Raw genomic sequence first — 27385 nt, 5'->3', positions numbered from 1 at the left:
ATAAGATGGTGTTGCTCATAATACTTTCCTCATAAGGTGGTTGTTTGGGGGATTGTATTATATTATATATATAAAGCATTTAAATTTGTGCTTCAGTGCTTAAAATCCTCAAAAAAAACTTAGCTGTTATTATTTTTCTGAGTTCCCTTAATAACTGATTCCTAGAAAAAAATAAAAAGAAGAAAAGGGACTTTCACACACCGCTACTACAATCTGGACTATATAACGTCTTTTGAAGCAGAAATTTGAATTCAATAATACAATATTCTTGAAAGCTCTCAAATGAGTTAAAGCTCAAATTTTATGACTCCTTACAATGACATATACAATATGCAAGCATAGTTATGGTAATTCTTGAATGTGTGGGCTCTGGTTCATAGTCCAGCACTTAATTTAGTTGAAAAACAGAGTACAGTGTTGTATAAGGTAAACAAGATGCTGTAATGCTCCAAAAAGACAATTCACTCATCTATGAAGCTCTAAAAACTAAAATTAAGACGCTGAAAGCAGAATCATGCAAAAGATTTTAATCTCATCTTTAACAATATTTAGATTTTTTATTTTCTTAAAATTCCAGCACTACCAAATCTGCTTTTCAATAGATTATAATCAGCACTAGTAAGATGCTTGGAGGTATTTTAAATTGTGGAAATTAAAGGAAAAAATTGTGAGAGTAGAGAATGGAGCAACAACATTTAAAGTGATAAGCTCAAATATATAAGAATCAAAATCTGGAGAAAATTTTTTAAAAAAAAGAGATTTTGGTATTTGGTAGTAACTATTAGGTAGTTTCATGAAACTAAACATTGGTTATTCCCCAATTTCAACATACTGTGATAGCTGATGAGTAATAATTGATCCTAGGGGAGAGGCCTTCAAACCACAGATGTCTCCATTCCATTATACCTTTGAGTATATAAAACAGTTGTAATATTCCAGGGCCAGTCACTTGCCGTTTCTCCTAACAGCCTCAGAGAGAAAGAACTGACTGAAAAGTTTGAGGTAAAAAAAGGTCTTAAATATTATTGTAAACTAATATTGTTTATCTAATTATAAATATAGATATACATAGCATATATTTTTACATAAACCATAAAAAATTATTGAGATTATCATTTAATAGTTGCTTGAAGTTGTAGACTACAAGCTTGAAGTTGTAGACTTTTTAGTGTTATGTTTGCAAACATTTTTTTAAACATCATCCTGCTGTAGTAAATATTTATTTTAGAGTGATCATAAATAAATCTTTGCAGGAGTAGAGCACTGGTGGGAGAGCGTGCGGACAGAATGAGAACAGAGCCTCAGGTTTATTTTGAAATTTGTGCCATCAGGTCAGCAAAGAGAGGGAACATGCACTGCCAGAGATTCTCCAAAGTCTAAGCAAGTGCCAATTTCTTTGGCCTCCACTTTTATCTTTAAAATATATGCAGTATTTACATTCCATTCTATAACATTTTAAGTTAATTTTAATGTAAAAGTTATTTGCCTTTCCTGTAAATTCTTGAATAAAATTCTCCAGGAAGATGCATTTGATTATCTGGGGTATTATGCTGTAGCACACAGCAATAAACTGCTGTGGGTATCATGACTTGATAAGTATAAAAATAAAAGGAATAGCCGGTAATTATGCTATGTCCTGACTCCCAGATAAGATCTGGAAGAGTCTGTGATGTGGTATATTTACTTCTTTGCTTAATGTGGTTTTGAATACTTTTTGAAACCAGTTGAAAGAAATTATATTGTAAACTCCCTCCTTGAATTCTATCCTTTCCAAAACTATCTCCTCGACCTGTTTCTTTCTTCTTCTAAATACTCTCAATATTTTGCAATTTCTACATATGGTATATATCATGCTTTGTTTTACATTATAGAAATAATCTATCTCTGTCTTCCATATGGAAGTCTCACATGGAAGAAATCATGGTTTATCATTGTATTCTTGAAAACTACCGGAACAATGCTTTGCACATAGAAACTAGACAATGTATATGTATGTGTGTGTCTGTGAGGAGTATGTGTGAGTGTATGCATGTGTGTGTGTTTGTATAATTTTTGCTGTTGATTTCCTACACTAACGATCTGCCTGTAGAAGGCTGAACTTGACTGGAATTTTACATTCCTGTCTTCTCAAAATTATTAGATTATTTGGTATTTAAAATAATCCTTTGCTGTCATTTCAAAAATATTCACAGCATCTTCACCAGGAGATTCCATCTCAAGAAACCACTTTCTTTGCTCATCCATAAAAAACAATTTTTCATTCATTTAAGTTTTACCATTAGATTGAAGTAGTTAAGTCACATGTTCGCACTCCACTTCTAATTCTAGTTCTCTTGTTATTTCCACCACATCTGCAAGTTACTTCCTCTACTGAAGCCTTGAATCCCTCAAAGTCATCCACAAAAGTTGGAATCAACTTCTCCCGAACTCCTATAATGTTGATATTTTGGTCTCCTATGAGTCATAAATGGTCTTGATGGCATCTAGAGTGGTGAATCTTTTACAGAGGGTTTTTAATTTACTTTGCCCATACTCATCAAAGAAATCACTGTGATTTATTATTCATTCAATAATATTCATTTATTATTCATTCAATAATAAAATCTGAACGTCAAAATTACTCTTTGATCCATGGGCTACAGAATGGCTGTTATGTTAGCAGGCATGAAAACAGCATTCATCTCTTTGTACACCTGCTTCAGAGTTCTTGGGAGCTCAGGTGCATTGTCAATGAATAGTAGTATTTTGCAAAAAAAAAAAAAAAAAAAAAAAAAAAACTTCTTGCAGAGAAAACGCTCCCATTGCAGTCAGGATGCAGAAAATGTTTTCCAAGTGTTCCTATAACCCTGAAGCATAAAAAAAAAAAAAAAAAAAAAAAAAAAAAATCTTTTTTCCTAAGAAGGGAGCTGAAAAGATCCAGTAAACCATGCTGTACTAGATGTACTGCCATCCAGGCTTTGTTGTTCCATCCACAGAGCACAGGCAGAATAGATTTAGTGTAATTCTTAAGGGCATTAGGATTTTTGAAATGATAAATGACCATTGGTTTCAATTTAAGAAACCAGCTATATCCCTTAAAAAGAGTCAACCTGTCCTTTGAAATTTTGATGCCAGGCATTGATTTCTTCTCTTTAGCTATGAAAGTTCTAGATGGCATATTTTTCCAAAATAAGACCGTTTCATCCATATTAAAAATCTATTATTTATTGTAGACACCTTCATCAGTGTTCTTAGATTTTCTGGATAATGCTGCACCCTCTATATCAACGTTTTTTGCTCATCTTGCACTTTTGTGTTATAGAGAAGGCTTCTTTGTTTAAAACATCATGAGCCAACCTCTGCTAGTTTCCAACTTTTCTTCTGCAGTTTCTTCACATCTCTCAGTCTTTATAGAGTTAAAGGGCATTAAGGCCTTGCTCTATATTAGGCTCCTGCTTAAGAGAATGTGCTGGCTGGTTTGATCTATCCAGACAACTAAAACTTTTTCCATATTGGAAACAAGACTCTTTTGCTTTCTTGTCATTCCTGTGTTCATTGTAGTAGCACTTTTAATTTCCTTCAAAATTTTTCCTTTGCATTCACAACTTGACTAACTAGTTGTTGCAAGATCCTAGCTTTCAGCTTTTCTTGTCTTTTGATATTCTTTCTTCACTAAATCATTTTTACTTTTTAATGTAAAGTAGGAGACTTTACCTGGGGTATTATACTATAGCACTAGAACATTAGTGCTAGAACACTAGAACATTAGAGGATATTGTAGGGTTATTAACTGGTCCAAGTTTAATATTCCTGTATCTCAGGAAATAAAAAAGACTGAAGAGAGAAAAAGAGAACTGGGGGAATGGCCAGTCAGTGGAGCAATCAAAACATATACAATATTTATCAAATAAGTTTGCCATTTATTTTTGCCATAACACCCCAAAATAATTAGATCAAAGTAACACCAAAGATCACCATAGAAGATATAATAAAATCTTATTATAGCTTTATATTATAGCTTTATAATAATATCTTACAGATATTAAGGTATCTTATAATACTGAAAACTGTAAAATATTGCCAGGATTACCAAAATATGTCACAGAGACACAAAGTGAGCACATGCTGTTGGAAAAATGGTGCTGATAGATTTGTTGGATGCCAGATTGCCAAAACTTTTCTCTCAATTAGTAAAATACAATATATGAAGTACAATAAAAAGAGGTGTATCTGTGTATAGACAACACCTAGAATAACGTCTCACAGTCAGTTATCAAGAAAAATGTTATAAACTAATAAATTAATAAATATGAGGGAAACTTCAAGAAATTGCCCACTTTCAACTTGATTGCCTTTCCCAGATCCTTCCACATATTCTTTAGTATATAATGCATTCACACCATGACTAAGAGGATTAATGCCTAATGATGCCATCCCATACAGAAAATTTCCCATTATTATTTGAAATCAAGTAATATATACATTTATTGTATTAATAATAAATATTTTTAAATGCAAAAGTTCTGTATTTTATTGTACACTCTATTGTATAATTTTGAATAAATCTTTAATTTCGCTCAGTTTTCTCAAATATAATATTAACAATATTGTAACTGACACATTTTAACACTGTGTGATATAGTAAGAGATCTACAGTGAAAATTAAAATACAATAAAATGCTTTGGAAAAGTCCTATATTATTCATTAAATAATAAAACTTGCAAGTCAAAATTACTCTTTGATCCCTGGACTGCAGGATGGATTATATGTTAGCAGGCATGAGAAAAGATCCTTCTTCGCATCATGAATTTTTGGGGGGTTGCCTAAGACCAGTGCAAATAAATCTGTCACCTATATTACTTTCATGTAGATTCTCAAAGATCACTAAATAACTGCTTACTTCCAAACTAATATTGTCTGTATACACCAAGGCATTATTTCTTCCAGAAACTTTACTTTCATTATCAAGTACATAGAAGTATTCTTTTATTTTTTATTTTAAGTTAAGGAATACACATATAGTTTTGTTACACAGGAATTATTATTCTTAATATGTGAATGTTTATTTTTAAAGCAATTGGTGTACTATAATTGTGAAATTACAGAGCTCCTTTGATTTGACCTAAAAAAAAAGTTCTTTATTAACAAATAGATTGATGCACTAAGATTGTAAGTGATTGCTCAAACTCAAAGAGTTATTTGTTAAAAAATTTGTACTGTAACTGGATCTTTTGAATCCGTGGTCTTTTGCTGACTTCTAGGATATTTCTGAATGAAATGAAAGTTCTTATTTTTTATTTTATTTAATTGCTCCATTTTGCAGATGAGGAAAGTTCTCCTTCTGATCACAGCCATCTTGGCAGTGGCTGTTAGTTTCCCAGTAAGTATCCATTTTTACATTCCAAAATATTTATGTACAGACATGTACTGCATATTTCTGTCACCAGGAACCACATATACAAGGGTTGTCCCATAAGATTATAACAGAGCTACCAAGTGCAGTGGCTTATGTCTGTAATCTCTGTAATTTAGGAGGTCAAGGCAGGAGAATCACTTGATCCCACAAGTTCAAGACCAGCCTGGGCAACATAGCAAGTCCCCATCTCTTAAGGAAAAAAAAAAAAAAAAAGATTATAATGAAGCTGAAAAACTCCAACCGCCTAATGACATTGTAGCCATCATAATGTCATAGGGCAATGAATTAAGTCATGTGTTTCATGTGTTTGTGGTGATACTGGTATAAACAAACCTACTCTCTGCCAGTCATATAAGAGTAGAGCACAAAAAAATATGCACAGTGCCTAATATACTGATAATAAACAATTATGTTACTGGCTTGTGTATTTATTGTACTATGCTTTTATCATTATTATAGAGTTTATTCCTTCTACTATTTTTTTACAGTTAACTGTAAAACAGCCTCAGGCAGGTTGTTCAGGATGTATTCCATAAGAAAGCATTATTGTCATGAGAGATGATAGTTCCATGTGTGTTACTGCCCCTGAAGACCTTCCAGTAGGACAAGATGTGAAAGTGGAAAACAGTGATATTGATGATCCTGCCCCTGAGTAGGCCTAGGCTAATGCACATGTTTGTGTCTCAGTTTTAAGTAAAGTAGTTTAAAAGTAAAAAAGAAAGAGTAAAAAACATATAAAGAGTGAAAGTATTTTTGTACAGCTGTGAAATTGTTTTGTTTTAAGCTAAGTGTTATTACAAAAGAGTTAAAGTAAAATAGTTATAATAAGGCTAAGGTTAAATTATTATCAAAGGAAGAAAAATATGCTTTCATAAGTTTGGTGTAGCATAAGTGTACGGTGTTTACAAAGTCCACAGGAGTAAACATTAATGTCCTAGGCCTTCACATTCAGTCACCACTCACTTACTAACTCACACAGAGCAATTCCAGTTCTAAAAGGTTTATTTATGGCAAGTAACCTATACATGTGCACTATTTTCCATCTTTTATACTGTATTTTTTACCGTACCTTTTCTATGTTAGATTTTTTTATATGCAAATACTTACTATTGTGTTACAACTGCTTACAGTATTCAGGATAGTAATATGCCATGCAGCTTTGTAGTCTAGGAGCAAAAGACTATACTATATAGCCTAGGTATGTAGTAGGCTACAACATCTAGGTTTCTGTAAGTGTACTCTGTGATGTCTGCATGATGGAATGGCTGAACTACATCTCTCAAACTTATCTCTGTTGTTAGGCAATGCATGACTGTATATTTTGTCTTGATTCATGAATTTAAGGGTTTTTTCTACTTCACATACTGTATTCTGTAAGAATACCTAACACCTGCCCTTTTGTCATTATATTCCAGAAAATATTATAAGTCATACACTGTTTAGCACATAATTCAGTTCCACATATCCTTGGTGTAGTGGTGAGTTTGAGCCATTTAAAAATACATATTAAGACTTTTCAGGAAAATTATTTCTACATTTCCTAGACTAAGTCTGGATATTTTAAAAATGGTTATTATGAAACAATATTAATAATACATTGTCAAATTATTTTCCTCATGTGTATATATATATTTACTTGTGTGTTTTCATAAACATGAGTTTAATTAATTTCACTATTTTACTTTTAGGTCTCTGAAGGCCAGGACCGTGAAAAAAGAAGTGTAAGTTACTTTTTCTCTTTTTTACATGCAAGTTTTACATGTAAAACATTCATAACTGTTGTTAAAGATATTCATTTATCTACACCTCCCAAACAGTGGAGACATTCCTAAAGAGCTCTTGGTATTAGCACTCAACTGAGGTTTAGACTTCAGGGATTTGAGCTGTGCTCGTAGAAAGGGAATTATCTCCACATCTCAAATCATGGTAAGAATTGGATTGAAATCTTAATTGCTCTGTGATTATTTGGGTTACAATATTTTTTACTAGATTTATCTAGACTAATAAATGCTCATAACTGTGCAGGCCTCCACTTTGCCTTAGCTTTATAAAATTCATTTCAAAGAAAGTAAAAAATGAAACCCAAGCATTAAGAGATGTAGGCCAGCTTTGAAGATCCTCCCAGTGGCAAATTCGCTCATGGATTATTTGGGTCTAAACAATTATCTAAAATTATTTAACAAAAAGAAAATAAAATTTGCAGAGGGAAAGATTAATAAGATTTTCATAAATAAAAACAAATCTTTAAACAAGATTTGTTTGCAAAACTTTAAATCTTGTTTAAAGATTTGTTTTTATTTATGAAAATCTTATTATCTGGAAAGCATGATTTTATCGCAAAAACTACAAACAGAGAGTCAAGAATATCAAAAGTAATAGAGATTGGAACAGATAATTGAGAGGGAAAGCAGGAAGAAAGAACTGAGATACTGAAAGAGAGAGGTTGTTTCCAACATGTGGTTTGGGTAAAGACCTTGTATGAAGGCAAAGGGAGACGTTTTATGGCACCTCAACACCACATTCATCTTGGCCTTGTGGGTAAAAGAAGTGATTGCCAGAAAATATTTAGCTTTAAGTGGAAAGATACAGGAACATGAGTATCTCTAAATAATTTTTAAATGATGCAAAGTAATCAACTCTCTGTCCATAGCACACACAGAAAGAATAAACAATTTTATAGCTTCTAAAACCTCTTCCTAAAAATGAAGTCCCATTATTTAAAAAGCAAAACTGTTTTGTTTCTCTTCTTTGTAAAAAGTAAACTAAACCCTTTAATTTCTTTCTTTCAACAGATCAGTGACAGCGATGAATTATCTTCAGGGTTTTTAGTGTTCCCTTACCCCTATTTCCCATTTCCATTTCGAAGATATCAAAGATATCCATGGCTTAGATATAATTTTCCTATTCCAGTAAGTGAATCTCTTCTTACAACTCCCCTTCCTGACGAAAAATTAAACAAGAAGGTAAAGTCAGAATAAAATTGAAGATGAAATATGTGGTAAGTACACATAGTTACAATCATAGTTTAAGTTTGCAGTTTGGAATTCATAATTTCAAGGGGAAAAAATGCTAGCCATGTCCCCATTTGGCTCCTTTCAGTTTCAATTTGTTTTAATGTTTTTCTCTGGTAGATACTGTCGTGTGTGCCCACTCAGAGATATATACGTGCCCTTCCGTGATCTAACCAGCATAGTGCTTTAAATCCCTCCTTTGTTTGATGTAATAGAAACAATCCCTATGTTATTAAAATATTGTTTACAAAGTATTTGTAACACTTTATGCTATTGTCAATAACTGCATTCTAGACTGACTCAGAGTAACCAAGGTTGAGATCATAGTAGATGAAGTTGGCCTACAGTTTAAAATAGATTTCAGTTTAGTCCTTAGAGAACCATGTAATTTTCCTAATACTAAAACTCCAAATTTAGCTCTCAAGCATCACATTATAGTAAAATTTTAAAGGCTTCACGCTTCACCTATAACAGTGACCCCTATCATTGCATCATACCAAAAACAAAGTGGATGGTGTGTCAAGTAATAGATAAATTGAGGAGAGAGAGTCTATACTGGAGATTAAATTGGATCCCAGAGGACTGCTCAAGGGAAAAAAATCCTTCAGCTAATACTTATCACTAAAGACCTTTGCTTTCTTTTCACGTCTACAGGTACTCAATGTTCTTGAGCAGATGGTTTCCCAGTCCTTGAACTAAATATATTTTTAAGCCAATATTTGCCATTAAAATGCAGAAAATGTACATGTTTTTGAGAAAATGACCCAATGCAATTCATAACCATATGTTTGTTATTTATTTCAGGTCACCTAAAATTAAATGTGAGCCACTTCCTTGAAGAATCAAAATTCCTATTAACAAAAGAAAAACAAATGTAATTGAAATAGCACACAGCATTCTCTAGTCAATATCTTTAGTGGTCTTGTTTAATAAACATGAAAGAAAAATCTTGGTTTCTTAATTTCTACAAATTCCATAATAAACAATTTATTTTCACTCTTCAGCAATCCCCTGGAGAAGGAAGAGGTAGCAGGTGGTTATAAAAGTAAACTGTCCTACAGCATATGACAAAAGTCATCCAACAAGATTCTACTTGCACAATAAGCCTTTTAGTGGGTCACAGTGACTGCCTTTGTCTCCACAAGTTGGTTATCAGGAAATTAGAAAAATTCTCTTTGAATAAAGATTATGTTTCTCCACCGCAAGTTTAAATTGTTCATAGCTAAGACCCTTAGCACCAATAATGGAAATTCTGCCACCATTCATCCATAGCTGGCTACAAATCAATATCAGCCTAATGAGCTACTTGGCACTTGAGCAGGGAAATTGCTGTCTCCCTTGATCACTTTTAGGGATTAAGAGTACCTCAAACAATTAAATATTTATTGGTATTAAAGTCAGTGATCCCAAGTAAAACATGGGAAAGACAGCAAGAAAATCAAACAGTTATCAATATAATTTGGTAAATTAATTTTATAGGCATTGTTTCCTAACCTTACAGCTGACAGACTGGAGGCTACTGCATGACCGGGCAGATGCAGTCATGGGAAAATAAGAGAGAGGGGCAGAGAGAGCAAAGGCAATCAGAGCCCTGAAGAAGGGCCAAAGACAAATAGCTGCTCTGAAATTTGGAAGAGCCAGCTGTGCAAGTAATCTACAGTGCCACTAATTTAATAACTAATCTAATCTACCCCACTTTTTTGATTCATTAAGAGTCTTTGACATCTCTCCTTAACTCTCAGATTAGATCTTTTATCTCCTTCATTTGATGTCATTATAATTTTCTGAAGAAAAAAAAAAAACTCCTGTCCTTTACTTTTAACTACTAGATTCGTTTCTATTAAAATTAATCAGCTATCTCCTTCATCCAGTGAATTTGGACATCATTCTTGAATACTATATGCAATTATAAAGCAACGGGAAGTATTTGTGTATTTACACATAGAAAATTACAGTAAAAATGTGGTATAAAAGATTTTTTAAATGGTACAACTGTATAGGGTAGTTACCATGAATGGAGCCTGGAGGCCTGGAAGTTGCTCTGAGTGGGTCAGTGAGTGGTGATTAAATGTGAAGGCCCAGGACATTACTGTACACTACTGTAAACCTTATGAATTCTGTACACTTAGGCTACACTAAATTTATGAAAATATATTTTTCTTTCTTCAATAATAAAGATACAAAATTATCTTTAGAAAATATACAAAAAAGATACAAATTTAACTTTTTTATAGTCTTATTCTATAAGTTTTTCTCTACTATTAAATATATATACTTTTTTTACTTTTAAACTTTTTTGTTTAAAACCAAGACACAAACATATATATTAGCCTAGGCCTACAAGGGGCCAAGATCATCAAGACATTCCTAGCAATAGGAGTTTTCAGCTCCATTATAATCTTATGAAATCACTGTCCTAGACAGTCAGGCATTGACCAAGACATTGTTATATAGCACATGACTATACTTTTTTGTCAACTGTTGTGCTAAATACTGGAGATTTGGAAAAAAGATTCTCTTTAATAATCTTACAGGTTAGATAGGTGAGATAAACATATACAAAATTTCAGGAAATGTAATAAATGCTCCAAAAAATTACAGAGCTTTTTGTTTCAAAGCAGCGGAGAAACCAGCTGCCTACACAAATTAAGAAAGGTCCCACCGGTGACTTTGAATTGAACATTAATGGATGAATAGATTATTGACAGAAAAACAGGCACAAATTAGATGCCCAATAGATATTTACTAGATAAGCTCTATACTCAAATTGGTATTTTGTTTGTTGCATTTTTGCTTCTTAATTTTATTTAAAATTGGTATTTTGAATGATGTTTATTTTCACTGGACAAAGATAAAAGAGCAAAAGATGAGAGTAAAATACTTCAGAATATATTTCTAACAAATATATAAAATTCGATTAATCTTAGGAACAAGCTCTGAGAAGCAAATGATAAAATAAATATCTTAATATTCTTGTTGACTAAATAACATTTCTATCAACTTTTCATACAGACACAGAGTGAATATAACCTGATGAGTTATATTCTTATTAAAACAGCTAATATATCTAGGAGACAGTATTTATTTAGAGTTCTATGTCAATTGAATAATGCTCAGGCAGAGTTGAAACTCTGGCCAAAGCTGTGGGCATCAAACCAAGAGAGCTGAAGGCAACTAACAACAATAGAGCAAGATGAATAGCAAGGCATGGATCACCTATTACGTCCTCCCCACAGTCACTTAAGAAAGCTTCTAGTTTCCCCTCGAGGATCCAAGAATTTAGCATGGGAATCAAATAAGAGCAGAGGGACACACTGAATTCTAGTTGCGGTCACTCTAAATCAGAGCCCAGCTGGAGACCAGCCTCCCCAATATTCAGGGGAAGGTCAGTTCTAATACTGGAAAACAGAGCCCAAAAAATCTATCCCTCATCCATATATTCTAGCTCTTCCATGAAGTAAGTTAGAATTCAAGGGGAAACAGATAATATGCCTGCACACTTTAGAAGTTCTTCTTGACTGGGTTCTGGTCTCATCTAGAGGAAAGTAGTAATTCCAAAACTGCATAAAAATATTATTTAGTTTCTTACCTGTTATTCACATTTCTAGGAACATTCCTGCTTTGACAATGTTGACTGTATTGTTGGGTTAGGCAGGAATTTGCAACTTAAGTAGCACAGATAATCATTTGCTCAACAAATTTTTCTCTAATATGTGCTAGGCATAGGTTTAGAGACTGGGGCCATTATTTTCTAGTGGAAAAAGACAGAAAATAGTAAATAAACACATATAAATTTTAAAAAAATTATATTGTAATATATCACGAGGAAAATAAAAGGTTAAATAATAAAGTGATGAATAAGTGACTATTTAGACAAAGTGACAAGGAAATCTTCTCTGAAATGAAGACATTTGAGGTGAATACCGAATAATACAGGGGACATTACTGAGAATTGAGGTAAGAACATTCCAGGCAGCATGAATATAAGCGGACGTTCCTGATATAGGAAAGAATATGGCACATTCTAGGAACAGAAAGGTCATTGAAACCAGCATACAGTGAGAGAAAAAGTGGTAGAAGTTAAGGTAAGACGAATAAAGAGAAATCAAATTATTTAGAAACAGTCCCTGGTAAAAAGTTTGAATGTATTCTAAGTGCATAGGAATCCATTGAGAATTTAAGCAGAAGAATAATCATGTCAGATATATGTTAAAAGTGACATTTTTATAACTATGTAAAAAATGATTATAGGATGATAACAGTGAAAGTAAAGAGATCAAAACGGGAAATATTAGAACGATTCCAGGTATAACATGCCAGTGGCTGAGACTAAAGCAAAAAAGTTCACATTAGGAAGTGGTGGCAGATTTGGGGTATTTGTTAAGATAGAATTAATGATTCTTTTAACACGTGGTCATGTGGAGGAGAGAAAAGATAACCTATAGGAGTCACTAGATGGCCCTTGAGCCACTAGTAGTAGCATGCTACTGTTTACTAAAGGATAAAAGAGACTAGTGGAGAACTAGTTGAGAAACAGGGTATATTTGGATATAAAATATTCTTTTTTTCACGATCATTTGGAGATGTCTATTTTACATGCCAATAGAGATGTTAAAATAGCTGTTGGATACTTGAATCTAGAGTTCAGTGAATGCAATTGCCTACTGATGATACTTAAGGTTATAGGAATTTAGTACATCAACTAGAAAGATATTAAAGACAGAGAGAGAAAAGATAGATGGGTGGTGGGTGCTGGAAGAATTTTTAAACGTTCTCCTAAATTTAGAGTTTGAGGAAAATAAGAAGAACCAAAATGGAAATTAAGAGCAGCCATAAGTGACTCAAAGGAAGAAAAAAAAGAAGAAAAAGTCAAAAAGTTTTACCAGTCAGAAAAACTAGTAACCATGCCAAGAGTTGCTAAAATGTTGAGTGGGAAGAGTATCTAGCAGCTACCATTGGATTTGGCTACACAGAGATCATCGTTGACCTGGCTGTTTATTTTGAATGGTAACGAGAATGACAAGAATGAAATAAACATAGGACAGGATTAGAGGGGGTCCTGGGATCATGTTGGAGAAATAACACTTTACATAAATTTATTATCCCTTGTATTTTTAAATCTGTGTATTTTTAATGGCTTCAGAAATCCTTGTAACCTAAAACTTACCGAGGAATAACTTTATGTGTGCACTAGTGCTAAAGTCATAATGACACTCACTGTAGGCTCCAGATGACATTAAATGTCTCCTCACAATCTCAAAATTGTCTTTTTATAAGTGTTCAGGAGAAAGCGCTATCTTCTTAAATAATCTCTAAAAACAGGGGTTGTGGCTGTCTACTGTACAACCAAAAGAGCTTTGTTTCTAATACAGACAGTTTGTATGTGTATTGCTTAATAGAATTGGTTATAAGAGAGTAAAATTTTGATATTCCAGTTTGCTATAGTTTGTTGACTATTTTTAAGAGCATTTTATGGTATTTTTTTCCATGGTTTTCACATACAGCAAAGACTGTTGAAGCATACAAATTTCTACTTTAAAATATCAATTTTCTGATACCATGATAGTCCTATGGAAAGCTGTGTTAGTCATTTACATTGCAACTGCTGTCACAAACATTATTGTACTTCAAGAAAAAACTAGTGTTGAGGACAGCCTGGTACAAATGAAGTGACTGAGAAATAAAATGAGACAGAAAAAAAATAAAACTACATGCATGTAAATGCCATCAAAGGAAGAGAAAATAAAGATGAAGTACATTTCAAATGTAAGAAACATTAACAGAATAACAAGAGGTTATCACTATTAAAAGAGTGTATATGAGTCAATAATCATTATGTCACTTATTACAAAATATTTTTGTTTACAATGCTTAAAATGTGAACTTATGTAACCACAATAGCCTCTTACACAGTTCCAGTCTATGAATGGTGGTGTGAATACACTGATTATCAGGACCTAAACAAAGGGAACTTGCAGCTGGACTGAGAAGCCCTGCTGGTTCTCATCCCATAATCTAGGGATGTTCTAGAATCAGGCCATGCTCACTATTGATGGATGTATAACTAGATAAAGTATGGTGGATTCATTCCAGATTATAAGCACTCTCAGTTTGGAGGCCTTGTTCAGCACCATTGCAGCTTCCTTGGAGATTTCAGAGCATGTGAGTTCTTATCTTCCTTTTGCTTTTCTTTGGAAAACACAAGAGCATTTGATAGCTCCATTATAGAATTCACCTAGTTTATCTATTCCAGGCACTCAAAACACTTTCATTAAGATTGCCTTAGATCAATAGATATGAGAAATATCGAATGTTAACAGTAATCAAGTAAATTTTAGACTATGAGCTCCACAAGAGCAGAGATGTTTGTCTGCTTTGGTTACTAATTTATCTCTACTACTTGAAACACTATCTAAAATAAGGTATGTGCTCAAAGAATAATGTCCAGTACCTGAAACAATGTATGTGCTCAAAGAATAATGTCTAATTTTGCAAAGCCCCACAAAAGTTACATTACTGTTTGAAGTGAATGGGTGATCCCATGGTAAACATGTTTTTATCTTGGTGGGAGAAAATATTACTAGCACTGTCAGATGTTCTTAAAATATATTTTCCTGTGAAAACGGTGTTGTAAATTAAATAATTCAAAACTCAGCTGAAAATCATTATCACTCATGATTCTAAATCAATGGCTGAGAAATTACTATATGAAATAGAACACCTTCAGAATTTGGGGAATGACCGGATCATAATCTTTCAACCACGGACCCTGATAATCAAAGGAAAACACTGTGACTAAATAGTTCAGATAGAATGGCTGGTATTATTACCTCAGGAATTTTAAATTCTGTCATCTCTTTTTGAACCGCAGAAACCAACTATTCTGAGAAACAGAGAATCTCATTTTACTCTGTCCAATCCAAATAAGTATTCTAGGGTTTAGAATATTGTTCCTAACTTTCTAAGACATGCAATAATTCTAAGAAACAGAAGTATAGACATTACTACAATGCTGATATTATTTCTTGTTTGTGTTCTGGTCATTCTATATTGATTTCTGTAAATTCCTCAATCTGGTCAGGCTTTCACAACCAAAATGAAGTCACAGTTAACATTATTTCTTGAGAAAGGCAAGTAAGAGAAACTATTCTTTCCTGAATTATCTAAGCAAAATTTGTGTTGAGCTATTTTTGCCAAAATATTCACAATGTCAATGGGTTTGTGATTTATGCTCTAAGTCAAAATGACTTTCCTTAAAACAGAACAATTATCTCCAATTCAATAATTTAATATTGTTTATTCAAAATGGTTCACCTATATTGTTGAAATTTAAAAATCTTTTAAAAAGCTTATTCATAAGACGATAATAAATCAATAAGTATTCAGTCAATGCATTTGGGAGAAAATACTTTGCCGCTCAATGCAAATGTTTCCCCACTTTATATTGATTAAAATGTTTCACACAGGGGTTTAACTTATAAGGAGGTGCTCTTGATTATGTGTGAAATGACCAATTTTCTTATCTTTAAAAATCAATAATTATAATTCTGTAAGGAAGAAGACTAATCACAGTCCACACCAGATGTAGTATCACTCAAAATCTAGGTTCTTAAACTAAAAGAAACAATTAAAATGTGAAAGTGTTGTAGCTAGCTATTTTTCATTTCAACAGCAGTTTTCAGTTCAAATAGATGGGATTAGTTAACAATGCTATTAATATTTTTAAAATTATTCTACATATCTTTATAAGACACAAAAAGATCCATTCTTTAAAAAGATATGAATAATCTTTTCGCAAGCTTTATGAGTGACGACTCCACATCCTTCTCTGCTTTCATTAACTAAGATTGACCCAAAGGTGACCCTGCTGTCATCAAATCTTTCCTTTCTGTCATCATCCTATTGGGTAAAAAGTGGGAGGGAAAGAGAATAATGTGACTCAAGGAACTAATACCCTTTAATTGGTCTTCAGTTGTTTATCTTGGTCTTCTCAACAGCTGACAGGCCAACTCAACCTACTGCCAAGCAAGATCTGACTGGCACGAGGAAAGGTAATGCTGCTGAAACACCCGGAGAAAGTGATCCCTTTCACAGTAGTTAGTGGGGACATCACCACAGTTATTTCAGAATCACATTTTTTTCTTTTTAGTCTTTATTGTTAAGCTTGAATATGACCTAGGATCACTTTAAATTTTTTAATTTTTACCCTAAATCTAAGTTCTAGATAGTGTTATGATCAAATTTATTTTTAACTTTACTTTGGGTTCCAGTCAATTTCTGATACCAGCTAAATCATAGTAGACATTGTGAATTCTAAATAAGAAGGCGTTTAATGCATTCCTACAGAAAAATGTTGAGAGTTAACTCCTCAGGAAGTTGGACTCATGATAATCGCAATTGACCCCTTAATTACTTTTAAATTTTATTTCTATAAAAGTCATTATTTTATTTTTATGGAATAATTATTTTTTAAAAACATGTCTTTCAACTATTCATGAAAGCTGGACAGTTCTACCATTTCATAAATTATTTCTTTTTACCAAGTAATGAGAGTAAATGCAAGTACTTATTGATGTAAGTACCTGATATAAAGTATGGTCTTATATCTATGATTTTTGTTTTAGCCAAAAAGAAATTACGGTAATTTTATAGGATATTTTCTTTTGTTTACATATCATTTCACTGTGTGAAGTGATAAGGGGTCTGTGATTCATCATACCAACATTTTCAGTCTATAATTCTAAAAGATCACTAGCAAGAGAAGCGTTAATAAGAAACTCCATCCCACACAGAGAAATATGACTTTGCTCAGATTGTTCAAATTGAATCCAAATGAGTTCCATCTAATGGAAATTCAATGACATCATACAGGCAGTTTCGAAGTCACTTTAGTAGACAGCCTTCTTAATAATTATTGTTGCCTGAGAATCAGATGCTAATGGAGTCTGATGTACTTTCCATCCTCTACCTGAGGATTTAATTCTGTAAATCTCTTTTGTAAAGCTCAAGTTTAGTGATTCAAGTTTATATGAGTATGTGAATAATCATAGCTGCAACAAGATAAAGTTATTAATTACTTCCTAAATATAATATATACTTAAATGTAAAAAGTTTGGGGTATCATATATTATTGTTGTCTAAAAAGATGCTTCATTAAAAATCAAATAAGCAGATATGACACTGTATATACTCTTAGAAAAATAAGGCTAATTTATTTCTTTAAATATTTTAGTTGAAGCCACCATAATTGTCATCGCTATATTTCTTATTAAAACAATAAAGTTAATTATATCAGTTCTGATTTCTGGAGAAATATAAAGAGAACAGTTTCATAACCTTCCACTTTCCATTCCATCCTACATACTTCTATTGTATTGATCATAGAATTAGAGAACTTTAGAAATCTCTAAGTTTCTTACATTTTTTACAGGTAAGAAAATGTAAAGCCCAGGAAAGGGAAATCACTTAATCAAAGTTACACAGGTAGAGATACGGCCAGGTCTAGAACTCAGCCCTCCAAAAAATATATAGCCATATCACTTTCTAGTCTGAAAACACTGTTGTTTTCTGTTGTTTATAAAGCCATGACTAGCTTTTCAACCAGTCATTCACTTAAAGATGTCTACTTTTTCTGCTCTAAACTTTCCTTCTAATCTTACATTTTTCTTTTTTTTTTTTTTTATTTTGTAAAGTATTTTATTGTTTACAAAGCATGTTCATGCCCATTTTCTTGCAAATTCTTAAAGCAACCCTGTCAGGTAAGTAAAGCAGGTGTCACCTCCATAGGACAGATGAAATTGAAACCACAAGTAGTAAATGACTCAGGTTTTCTGACTTCTGAGCTGGAGTTATTTTCATGTTTCTTCTTGTTCCTTGACCAAATTGCAATTAAAGGGTTCAATTTTTTTTCCCATTTATTTATTTTATTGCATTTTAGGTTTTGGGGTACATGTGAAGAACATGCAAAATTGTTGCATAGAAACACACGTGGCAGTGTGATTTGCTGCCTTCCTCCCCATCACCTACATCTGGCATTTCTCCCCTTGCTATCTCTCCCCAGCTCCCCACCCCGCACTGTCCCTCCCCTATTTCCCCCCAACTGACCCCAGTGTGTAGTGCTCCCCTCCCTGTGTCCATGTGTTCTCATTGTTCAACACCCACCTATGAGTGAGAACATGCGGTGTTTGATCTTCTGCTCTTCTGTCAGTTTGCTGAGAATGATGGTTTCCAGGTTCATCCATGTCCCTACAAAGGACCCAAACATTTTTCTTCTCATACAAGAGTCCAATCAAAATGTTCATGGCTGTTCTCAAGGCTTTCTCCTCTACTTGAAATATTTCCCTCCCTATTAAACCCTGCATAGGCAAGCCTCACTTAATGTCATTTTTGCATGCAAAGACTGCTGCTTCTCTTAACTGAAACTTTCTATTAGTAGAAAACTACTTTTGTGGCATTTTCCGCTATTGTTCCTCTTACAGTTATTTGTATATGTTTCAACACTCTTCTAAAATTGATGCTACTTATTGTCAAGGCCTGTATCACCTTGATATCACCTTGATAATCTCAACAATTGAAATAGTAATAATTTGATAATTTCATTAATATTGTCAAAAATTAAATTCAAAAAAAATTTATTTATTTTTTATTATACTTTAGTTTTGGGGTACATGTGCAGAATGTGCAGGTTTGTTACATGGGTATACATGTGCCTTGACGGTTTGCTGCATCCATCCCCCGTCATTTACATTAGATATTTCTCCTAATGTTATCCCTCCCAGTTCCCTCATCCCCTGCTATCCCCCACCTCACCTCCCCACCCCCTAACAGAGCCCTGTGTGTGATGTTCCCCTCCCTGTGTCCATGTGTTCTCATTGTTGAACACTCACTTATGAGTGAGAACATGCGGTGTTTGGTTTTCTGTTCTTGTGTTAGTTTGCTAAGAATGATGGTTTTCAGCTTCATCCATGTCCCTGCTCCAAGTCTGGGTTTTTACATTGTTCGTTAAAATAAATTTTCCACTTCAGCTAAATCTATCTGTAAATCTGGCTTTTTTTCTTAATCAAAGCAAATATGGCATTCAAGTCACTCCTAAGTTTCTAGTAACAAATTCTTTTAAATTAACTTTTTAAAAATTGATCTTTAGGTGCAATAATGAAGAGTTTTCTTCTAGTTGTGAATGTCCTGGCACTATCCATGCCTTTTTTGGTAAGTTAGTTTCATCTAACCAGTTTTATTGATTTTAAGAAAATTTTATTTAAGGGCTCTAACTATACAAATTTCTAAATACAGTTATACTTCATAGAATAAAATATCTACATATTTGTTACATTTTTAAGGTTAATTTTTTAACATTTATTTCTATTATGAAATCCAAATCATGTTCTTTTGGATATCCATTTTGTTCTGTGAATTAAGAAATCACACTAAATCGTGTATAGGAAACTTTTAAAATTCTCATACTATAGAGAAAATACTTTCTGGGGGAAAAACAATACTGGAAACATTTTAAAACTGTAAATGCATTAAAGATAATCCAGAAAGAATAAATATAGAAATCATAGTCTGGGATGAAAAATTATTTTAATTAAGTTCCTATCTCACCCAGACTCCAGTGTCTTCAGGAAACAAAATTTTTCAAAGATCAAATTTGGTAAAGCTTTTTCATAAGTTTCAAAGACCTTGATACTTCTGTCTTTAATATTCAAATAATATATTTTGTTATACTCTTCCTCAATATGTCATTTGACTGACCCCTTTCCAGGGATTCCTGGCATTATCTTGAATTATATGTAAAGTTTTAAGGCTACTGGACCTAGAAAGGTTCTGCTTCTTTTCTTTTTAATTTTTTGACTTGTTTTTATTGTTATTACGGCTATTGCCTCTTTGTATTTTCATGTTCATCTGGGGATTCTAGGTACTGACAAAGGAGCAAGCATAAATAATAGTATATGTCCTTCTCCTAGATTACAAAATATTGGAGCACACCAGTCCTTGTTCTGTGAATATCTATAATATTTATTTATTATAAGTTTAGACTTGCTTTTAAGTTAACATCTATTCATTAATTCTACTATCATCTGCATGTTGTGTTTGTGTATAACATGTCTATAAATTCAATTCTTGGAATCAAAATTACCTTTTAAAACTTTGAGGTCTGGCCGGGCACCATGGCTCACGCCTGTAATCCCGGCACTTTGGGAGGCCAAGGCAAGCAGACCACAAGGTCAAGAGATCAAGACCATCCTGGCCAACATGGTGAAACCCTGTCTCTACTAAAAACACAAAAAAAATAGCTGGGTGTGGTAGTGTGCGCCTGTAGTCACAGCTACTCAGGAGCCTGAGGCAGGAGAATCACTTGAACCCAGGAGGCAGAGGTTGCAGTGAGCCAAGACCATGCCACTGCACTCCATCCTGGCGACAGAGTGAAACTGTCTCAAAAAACAACAACAACAAAAAAACAATCTTTGAATTCTGTAACTCAAATACTTTGTGGCCACCTTAATATTTAAAATTTAGGTTTCTCTTTGAACAACAGGGCTTGAAGTTTAAATCATAAAATGATCTACAACTCCCTGCTGTAAGCAACCTCTTTCCTGAGCTACCTGAGCCAGATTTGTCCTTCAAACATTCCTTCCTATTTTCCCAAAGGCTGCAGGCCTCAGAGACAGGAACAAATAATACAAAAAATAATAATAATAAAGTTTATTGGTTTTATTATTCTATCTTATGAGTTGTCAAAATTATACAAATTAAAACATCAATGTGATACCATGTTTTATCCCTTCTCCCAGAGTAAAAATAGATAAAATTTTTTCTAGCAATTATGCACTGAACTGCATAAACACGAGGCCTATTGGTGGCACAATTTGGCCACAATATTATGGTACATCAAATTGTGGTACAGAATACACAATATTCTGTACCACAATTTGATGATTTCTATTCAAGAATCCCTGAAAAAAAATCTCATTTGTGAAAAATCATTTTATGGAAGCAATGAAAATTATTTAAAAAGGCTATTTGTATACAGATGTCATTCAACTCTCTATAATTAAAATTTTATATTAAATAAGAAATAAACATTTCATAACATAATCATTGATTATTTAGTTATCAACTATAAAAATGTAAGTATGAAACCTATGATAGAAATGAAAAAATAATATGAAATATCACACTTTTATAAATATGCAGGATACTTTTTAGACAAGCATATACCAGGAATACCTAACATAGGTTGATATTACATTAATATATCTAGATTGTCAGAATTTTTGAAGTAAACATTCTGTAATATTCATATTACTTCTTTTTTAGGGGGAGGGGACAGAGAGTCTTGCTCTGTCACCCAGGTTGGAGTGCAGTGATGGCATCTCTGGTCACTGTAACCTCCGCCTCCCAAGCTCAAGCAATCCTCCTGCTTCAGTCTCCTGAGTAGCTGGGATTACAGACATGCACCACCATGCCCAGCTAATTTTTGTATTTTTAATAGAGGCAGGGTTTCACCAAGTTGACCATGCTGGTCTGGAACCCCTGACCTCAGATGATCTGCCCACCTCTACCTCTCAAAGTGCTGGGATTACAGGGTGAGCCACTGCACCCAGCCTCATATTACTTCTTTATATTTTAAACTATGATTTAATATGTTTAGAGAAAAGCAAGACTTTGTCTCAAAGCAAAAAAACTTTATTGCCTTCTCAAATTTCTGATTTTCTGTACTCACACTTTCCAAAAGGTTTCTAGAGTCATTTTATACCCAAGGAATATATGTGAAATATCCTAAACCAGAACTGTCAATTTAAAAATATTTAATATGATACCTCCTTTCAAGTTTTATAAATACATGTCCATAAAAATGGTTTTCTCATTCCTGATTCTCTAAATATGTTACAATCCAAAACTAAGAAAAGCACTATAAAAAACAAAAGAAAGATGGTTTTAAAAACACTATTATTTATATGTTAAGGTTATGCAAGAGGCAATATTTTAAATATTCTAAGTAAACCTTATGAATCATCTTAGTATGAGAGCAGAGAAAGAAAAAAAGGCTAAATGCTCCTCTAATTTTTAACAATGTATATTTAATAAAAACTGAATAGAAACTTCATATTTTTCATTTAAGCGAATTGTGTATTTGTTGACAAGGGGGTCAGATGACTAGATTTTTCCAACGATGACTTTTTCATTCTAGGTGATGATATTTAAAGACAATCTAAACATGACGTTTTTTATTACTAATCAGTTAGACTACTGTTGCTTCATGGGTGGTCCATAGGCCTCATAGATCAATTATGAAAAATGTTTTAAAAAATAAAAAGAAAATATATTTTGTATCTAACACAAAAAGATAAAATATATTTTCTTTTTTGTTTTGTTTTGTTTTGTTTTTTCGTTATTTCTTCTTCTGGAACTCCCCAGGCTGCAGAGATTCAAAACCAGGAACAACAAGCAGTGAGTCTATTTTAATTATTTCTATTAGAGGCATGAACTACATACAATATATTCTGCAAAGGTCAATCTTATTAAAAATGCCTCTGTCTAAAACCTAAGTTTTTCATCTCCATAAAATAACCTAATAATATTTGCAAAAAAATGATTTCAGCAACAGGTGATATGAATCAACATTGATGTTTATCGGAAAGTTTTGTTTTCTTATGTAACCCAAGCCATGTATCTTTGGTTTTCATGTATATTTAGCAATATAAGATAATTATTTCAGCATTTCATATTGGGAGAAAATGAAAACATAAATTAAAGCTTAATATTTCCCCTTTCCACTTTTAAGACAAGAAAGAATCCTTCTCTGACTCCTCTTTGAATACTTCTCATACATCCATATTTACTTCCCCTTTTGTTTCCCAAATATATTTGAATACATTTAAATATGTCTCCTTTTAGGAGAAATCTTTGCTTTATAGTATAATTTTGTTGATTTATTTCTAATCATATGGAAAGGTCTACTGACAAATTTTTAAACAGAGACAGATACATAGATATGGAAAATTCTTTATCTAATCTCTTGTAAAGAAAATTAAACCAAAAAAAATCTAGACTCTAAATCCAGGAATCTCTCCACATCACGTTATACTACCATTCTGCTATAATTAGTTTAGGAAAAAACAAATGTGTTCTTGGGCTAATTTTTAAATGAATAAAATGTGTGATTGATTACAAATATGTGGTAAGAATACATATGTGTGTGTGCCATTTTGTGTGTGGCTGCATGTGGTGCTTGTGCATAACATGTCAAAGTTCTTGATGAGATTTTTCTCTGTGTTGTACCTATAATATCCAACATATAGGATCACTTTCCATATATGCCCAGCTCTGGGCAATATGGTTTACATTAGGAATTAACTCATCTAATTTCTTTGAAACAAATATTATATTTATATCATCAAAATAATATTTTATAATATTGAAAATCATAAAGTGCAAAGGCAATGTACAAATCAACATCTTATAAAATAATATTGTTGCTGGGTTCCCTACTTCTAATATCCTACTCAATGGCAAATACTATATTATTTCAAATAATGTGGATTTAAGATATTTCCACATTTGTGTCTATAATAACAATATTCTGCATAATCTATTATTTTTGCAGTGCCGTGAGAATGATGAAAGACAATTATATCAGAAAATAGTTCCATATATCCCAATATATTATGTGCTGAATAGCAATCCATATTATAGAACCAATTGGTACCAAAATAGACCAGCTATAGCAATTAATACTCCATATGTGTCTCGCCCATATTATCCAAGCCCAGTTAGGCCACATGCCCAAGTTCCTCAGAGGCAATACCTGCCAAATATCCACACACCCACCACAGTACGTCGCCCAAAACTACATCCATCATTTATTGCCATCCCCCCAAAGAAGATTCAGGATAAAATAATCATCCCTACCATCAATACCATCACTACTGTTGAGCCTACACCAACTTCTACCACTGTAACAATGGTGAAGAGGATAGTCACTCCAGAAGCTTCCTCAGAGTCCATCATCACAAGCACCCCTGAGACAACCACAGCCTCAGTTACTACACCTACGGCATAAAAACACTAAGGAAAGATCAAAGAAGACAACACAGGTAAATGAACAATAGATAAAATGAATAATTCTGACAAGAAGCATGGATTGATCAATACAACCATAAATTCTAAAATAGCAAAAATGGATAAACTGAGTATGTTACAGAACCAGGCAAGACAAGATACTTACAATTTTACCTTGGTAAAACCATAGCATTGATATGCCAGATTCTGTTCCAACTAGAAATTTAAAGTAATTTTATTTGACCAAATGAAGATAATGGCAACTTTATTAACAAACTTTTCCTCACAATTGGTACACTCCTAGAATGTAATAGGTTTATTTCATCCTTATTCACACACAAACTATGACAGTAGAGCAAAACAGTAACACTTTCATGATTTTTATTTCAAAAATAATTTTTAGAAAAAGTTATATAGTATGAGTTTAAGTAAATTTTAATTCTGTAACAATTCTCTTGCACTCTCATTGTAGTATTAACAGAGTGAAAGGAAATGATATATTTTCTATGCATTCTTTTATTTCAGACATCATTTCTGAAATAATTCCTGAAGTTAAGCCTCTCAAATTTCTCCTATTTAAGATAAACCCATGGAAGAATTATAATGCTTAACTTGAAAAAACACATAAATGTTAAAAGGATGCTTTCAGAACACTGAATGTGGTGCAAAATGTTACTATTTATTACTTAGGCCAATGGATAATGGCAGAGTCCAAAATAATCTGAAACTTCTGAGAAGAATTTAAATGAAGATAAAGATTAATAAAGCAGAAAATATCCAAAGAGTGTAAAACAGTTTCAGGAGAAAGTTATAAAATTTTGAGTGCCTTTGCAACAAATGTTTTCAATCCATAAGATGTCTACATGTTGTATGACCTAAAATACCAGACAATGGTCTGTGATATGATGGAACTACCATTAGCCCAGAGAAGTTTGCTTCTTTCTTCTTCTTGCTTAAAGACTATAGGCTGGTCATTACTTTCTCTGAACTTTTATTTTCTCATAATTCTGGTTGCTATGAGGCTCAAGTGAGAATGCATATGTGAAAGAATTTTTTTAAAACTGATCAATCTGTAAAATGTCATATATTAGAAAAGATAAAGTAAAATTAATAAATATTAACATTTAATTTTAACCAATATCCTACGTCTTCACTAAATAAGAACCGTACATAATTATGTCTATTGATTCCCATAGTAACCATATGATATTATTCCTATCTCAAATTTAGGAATTAAAAACCAGTTAAGACTGAGGATGTTAAGTCAATTATTACAGCTAGAAAGTGCAAAATGAGAGGCAAACCAAACTTGTTTAATTTCAGATAGTGGGGTTTAATTACTATGTCATCTATTTTTATGTGGCTTGTCTAACTTGCCAAAAAAAAAAAAAAAAAAAAAAAAAAAAACAGGGAAAATACACCGTGATTTCCTTAGACTAGCATATGTGTAAATTGTGCTATTTAGTTGCTATTCAACAGGATCTGCTAAGAAAAAGAGAATAAGAGCTGGTAAAACAGTTGGCTTATTATATTTTGGAGAACAAAATAAGAAAATTAATAAAGACAATATGAAAGTTAAGTTATTTAATATGTAGTTACATATTTTACTGATTCAAATATAAAGAAGCATGTAAGAGACCGTTTTTTTTGTAAATATTACATAATGTCTATTATTTTCAGTTTAGTATATGCCAATTTTAAATATTTAATCTGATTAACTTCTTGGATACAGACATAAAAGAAAAATTATGGATGCTAAATAAATATATATCATGAGAACTGTTAACATACTATGAATAAACTTCTAAAATCTCATTGTTTTCACAGGACTTGCTGAAACCAAATGACTCCTTCACACTCTCCTTCAGCCATCTGTCTGCCTTCAGTCAACAGAAAAAGTGATGTTCACAGATTCTGCTCCTCTCTCCTTATATTTTACATTTATGCCACATTCAATATTTTGATTCTTGCACAATAAAGCCAACTGATTGCAACTTATTCTTTGAGAGGAGTTTGTAAGGGTAGCTCAAGGATCTCCAAAACCTTGAAATTCTGTGGCAAATTTAGTGTGAGTTAGAGCACACAAATTTACCTGAAGGCAGGGTTCATAGCTTCATCAGTTCCTCAAACTGGTTCATGGTCTGACACGAAAGATTTCTCCTCTAGGATGACAGTGGGACCAGCAAAGAGCTAAGCCATGGTGTTCCAATCCAGGCGACCACAGAGTGACTCTTGAGAGCATGGGAACTCTAGGGTTAGCACTAAATTTAAGTGCCCAAATGTATTGCTAATGTTAGTCTAAATAATTCCTAAGAGCTAATTCTGGGCACAAGCAAATTACAAATTTCCATAACTACAAACACAGATACATTGCAAAACTATAGATGTTGCCAGGGACTCTAGACATGCATGGCCAGATTTCTCCACACTGGAAGCCACAGTCTGACATCTGTTCAAACACACACAGACACATACAAACACACACACACACACACACACACACACACACACACACACACACACATCACACACTAGAAAGCTTCTAGAATGCAGGTATTTCAGTCTGGAAAAACTAATGAATATTTAAAGTCCAAGGATATGACAGAGTTGTTTTCTTAAATATTGCAAAGAAAATCAGGTCACTTTCATGCTTGGTCTATATTTAACACATCATGCCAGAAAAAATAAAAATTACTCAACCCTTGCAAAATGTTTACTGGTCACCTATCTAATCTTCTGCTGTAACGCCCAACAGATGTGCTATTATTAAGAGTGATTCAGTCTTTTACCTGCTCTCTCACTCAAATGGAGAATCTGGAATAGAGACATGAAAGGAATATGACATGGCTAGCCCTCATTTGCTATGATCATTAATGATATTATTAATTTCTTGAAAAACAAAGTAAATATGTGGAA

At 32.9% G+C, this 27385-nt stretch overlaps 2 protein-coding genes across 3 annotated transcripts; both read left to right on the top strand.

The window, feature by feature from the left end:
- Positions 1-935: 935 nt before the first annotated feature.
- LOC108284765 (follicular dendritic cell secreted protein) lies at positions 936-9353 on the top strand. Its single transcript, XM_017501651.2, has 5 exons — positions 936-1002; positions 5304-5360; positions 7085-7117; positions 8189-8394; positions 9212-9353. Exons 2-4 carry the CDS (start codon positions 5304-5306, stop codon positions 8372-8374), a joined length of 276 nt encoding a protein of 91 aa, XP_017357140.1. The 5' UTR covers positions 936-1002; the 3' UTR covers positions 8375-8394; positions 9212-9353.
- Positions 9354-12417: 3064 nt separating this feature from the next.
- CSN3 (casein kappa) lies at positions 12418-26463 on the top strand. Of its 2 annotated transcripts, XM_037728916.1 has the most exons (6): positions 12418-12492; positions 16405-16458; positions 19551-19612; positions 22826-22858; positions 24015-24504; positions 26297-26463. In XM_037728916.1, the coding sequence occupies exons 3-5, from the start codon at positions 19559-19561 to the stop codon at positions 24468-24470; spliced, it is 543 nt and encodes a 180-aa protein (XP_037584844.1). In that variant the 5' UTR covers positions 12418-12492; positions 16405-16458; positions 19551-19558; the 3' UTR covers positions 24471-24504; positions 26297-26463. The 2 variants fall into 2 exon arrangements, with proteins under 2 accessions (XP_037584844.1, XP_017357139.1); XM_017501650.2 differs by lacking the exon at positions 12418-12492 and having other exon boundaries at positions 16389-16458.
- The last annotated feature ends 922 nt before the right edge of the window (positions 26464-27385 follow it).

This window comes from Cebus imitator, unplaced genomic scaffold (assembly GCF_001604975.1).
Source record: "Cebus imitator isolate Cc_AM_T3 unplaced genomic scaffold, Cebus_imitator-1.0 Scaffold283, whole genome shotgun sequence".
NCBI classification, from domain to species: Eukaryota; Metazoa; Chordata; class Mammalia; order Primates; family Cebidae; genus Cebus; species Cebus imitator.
Note: the sequence above shows the minus strand (reverse complement) of the source record. Positions and strands in the feature narration are given on the sequence as shown.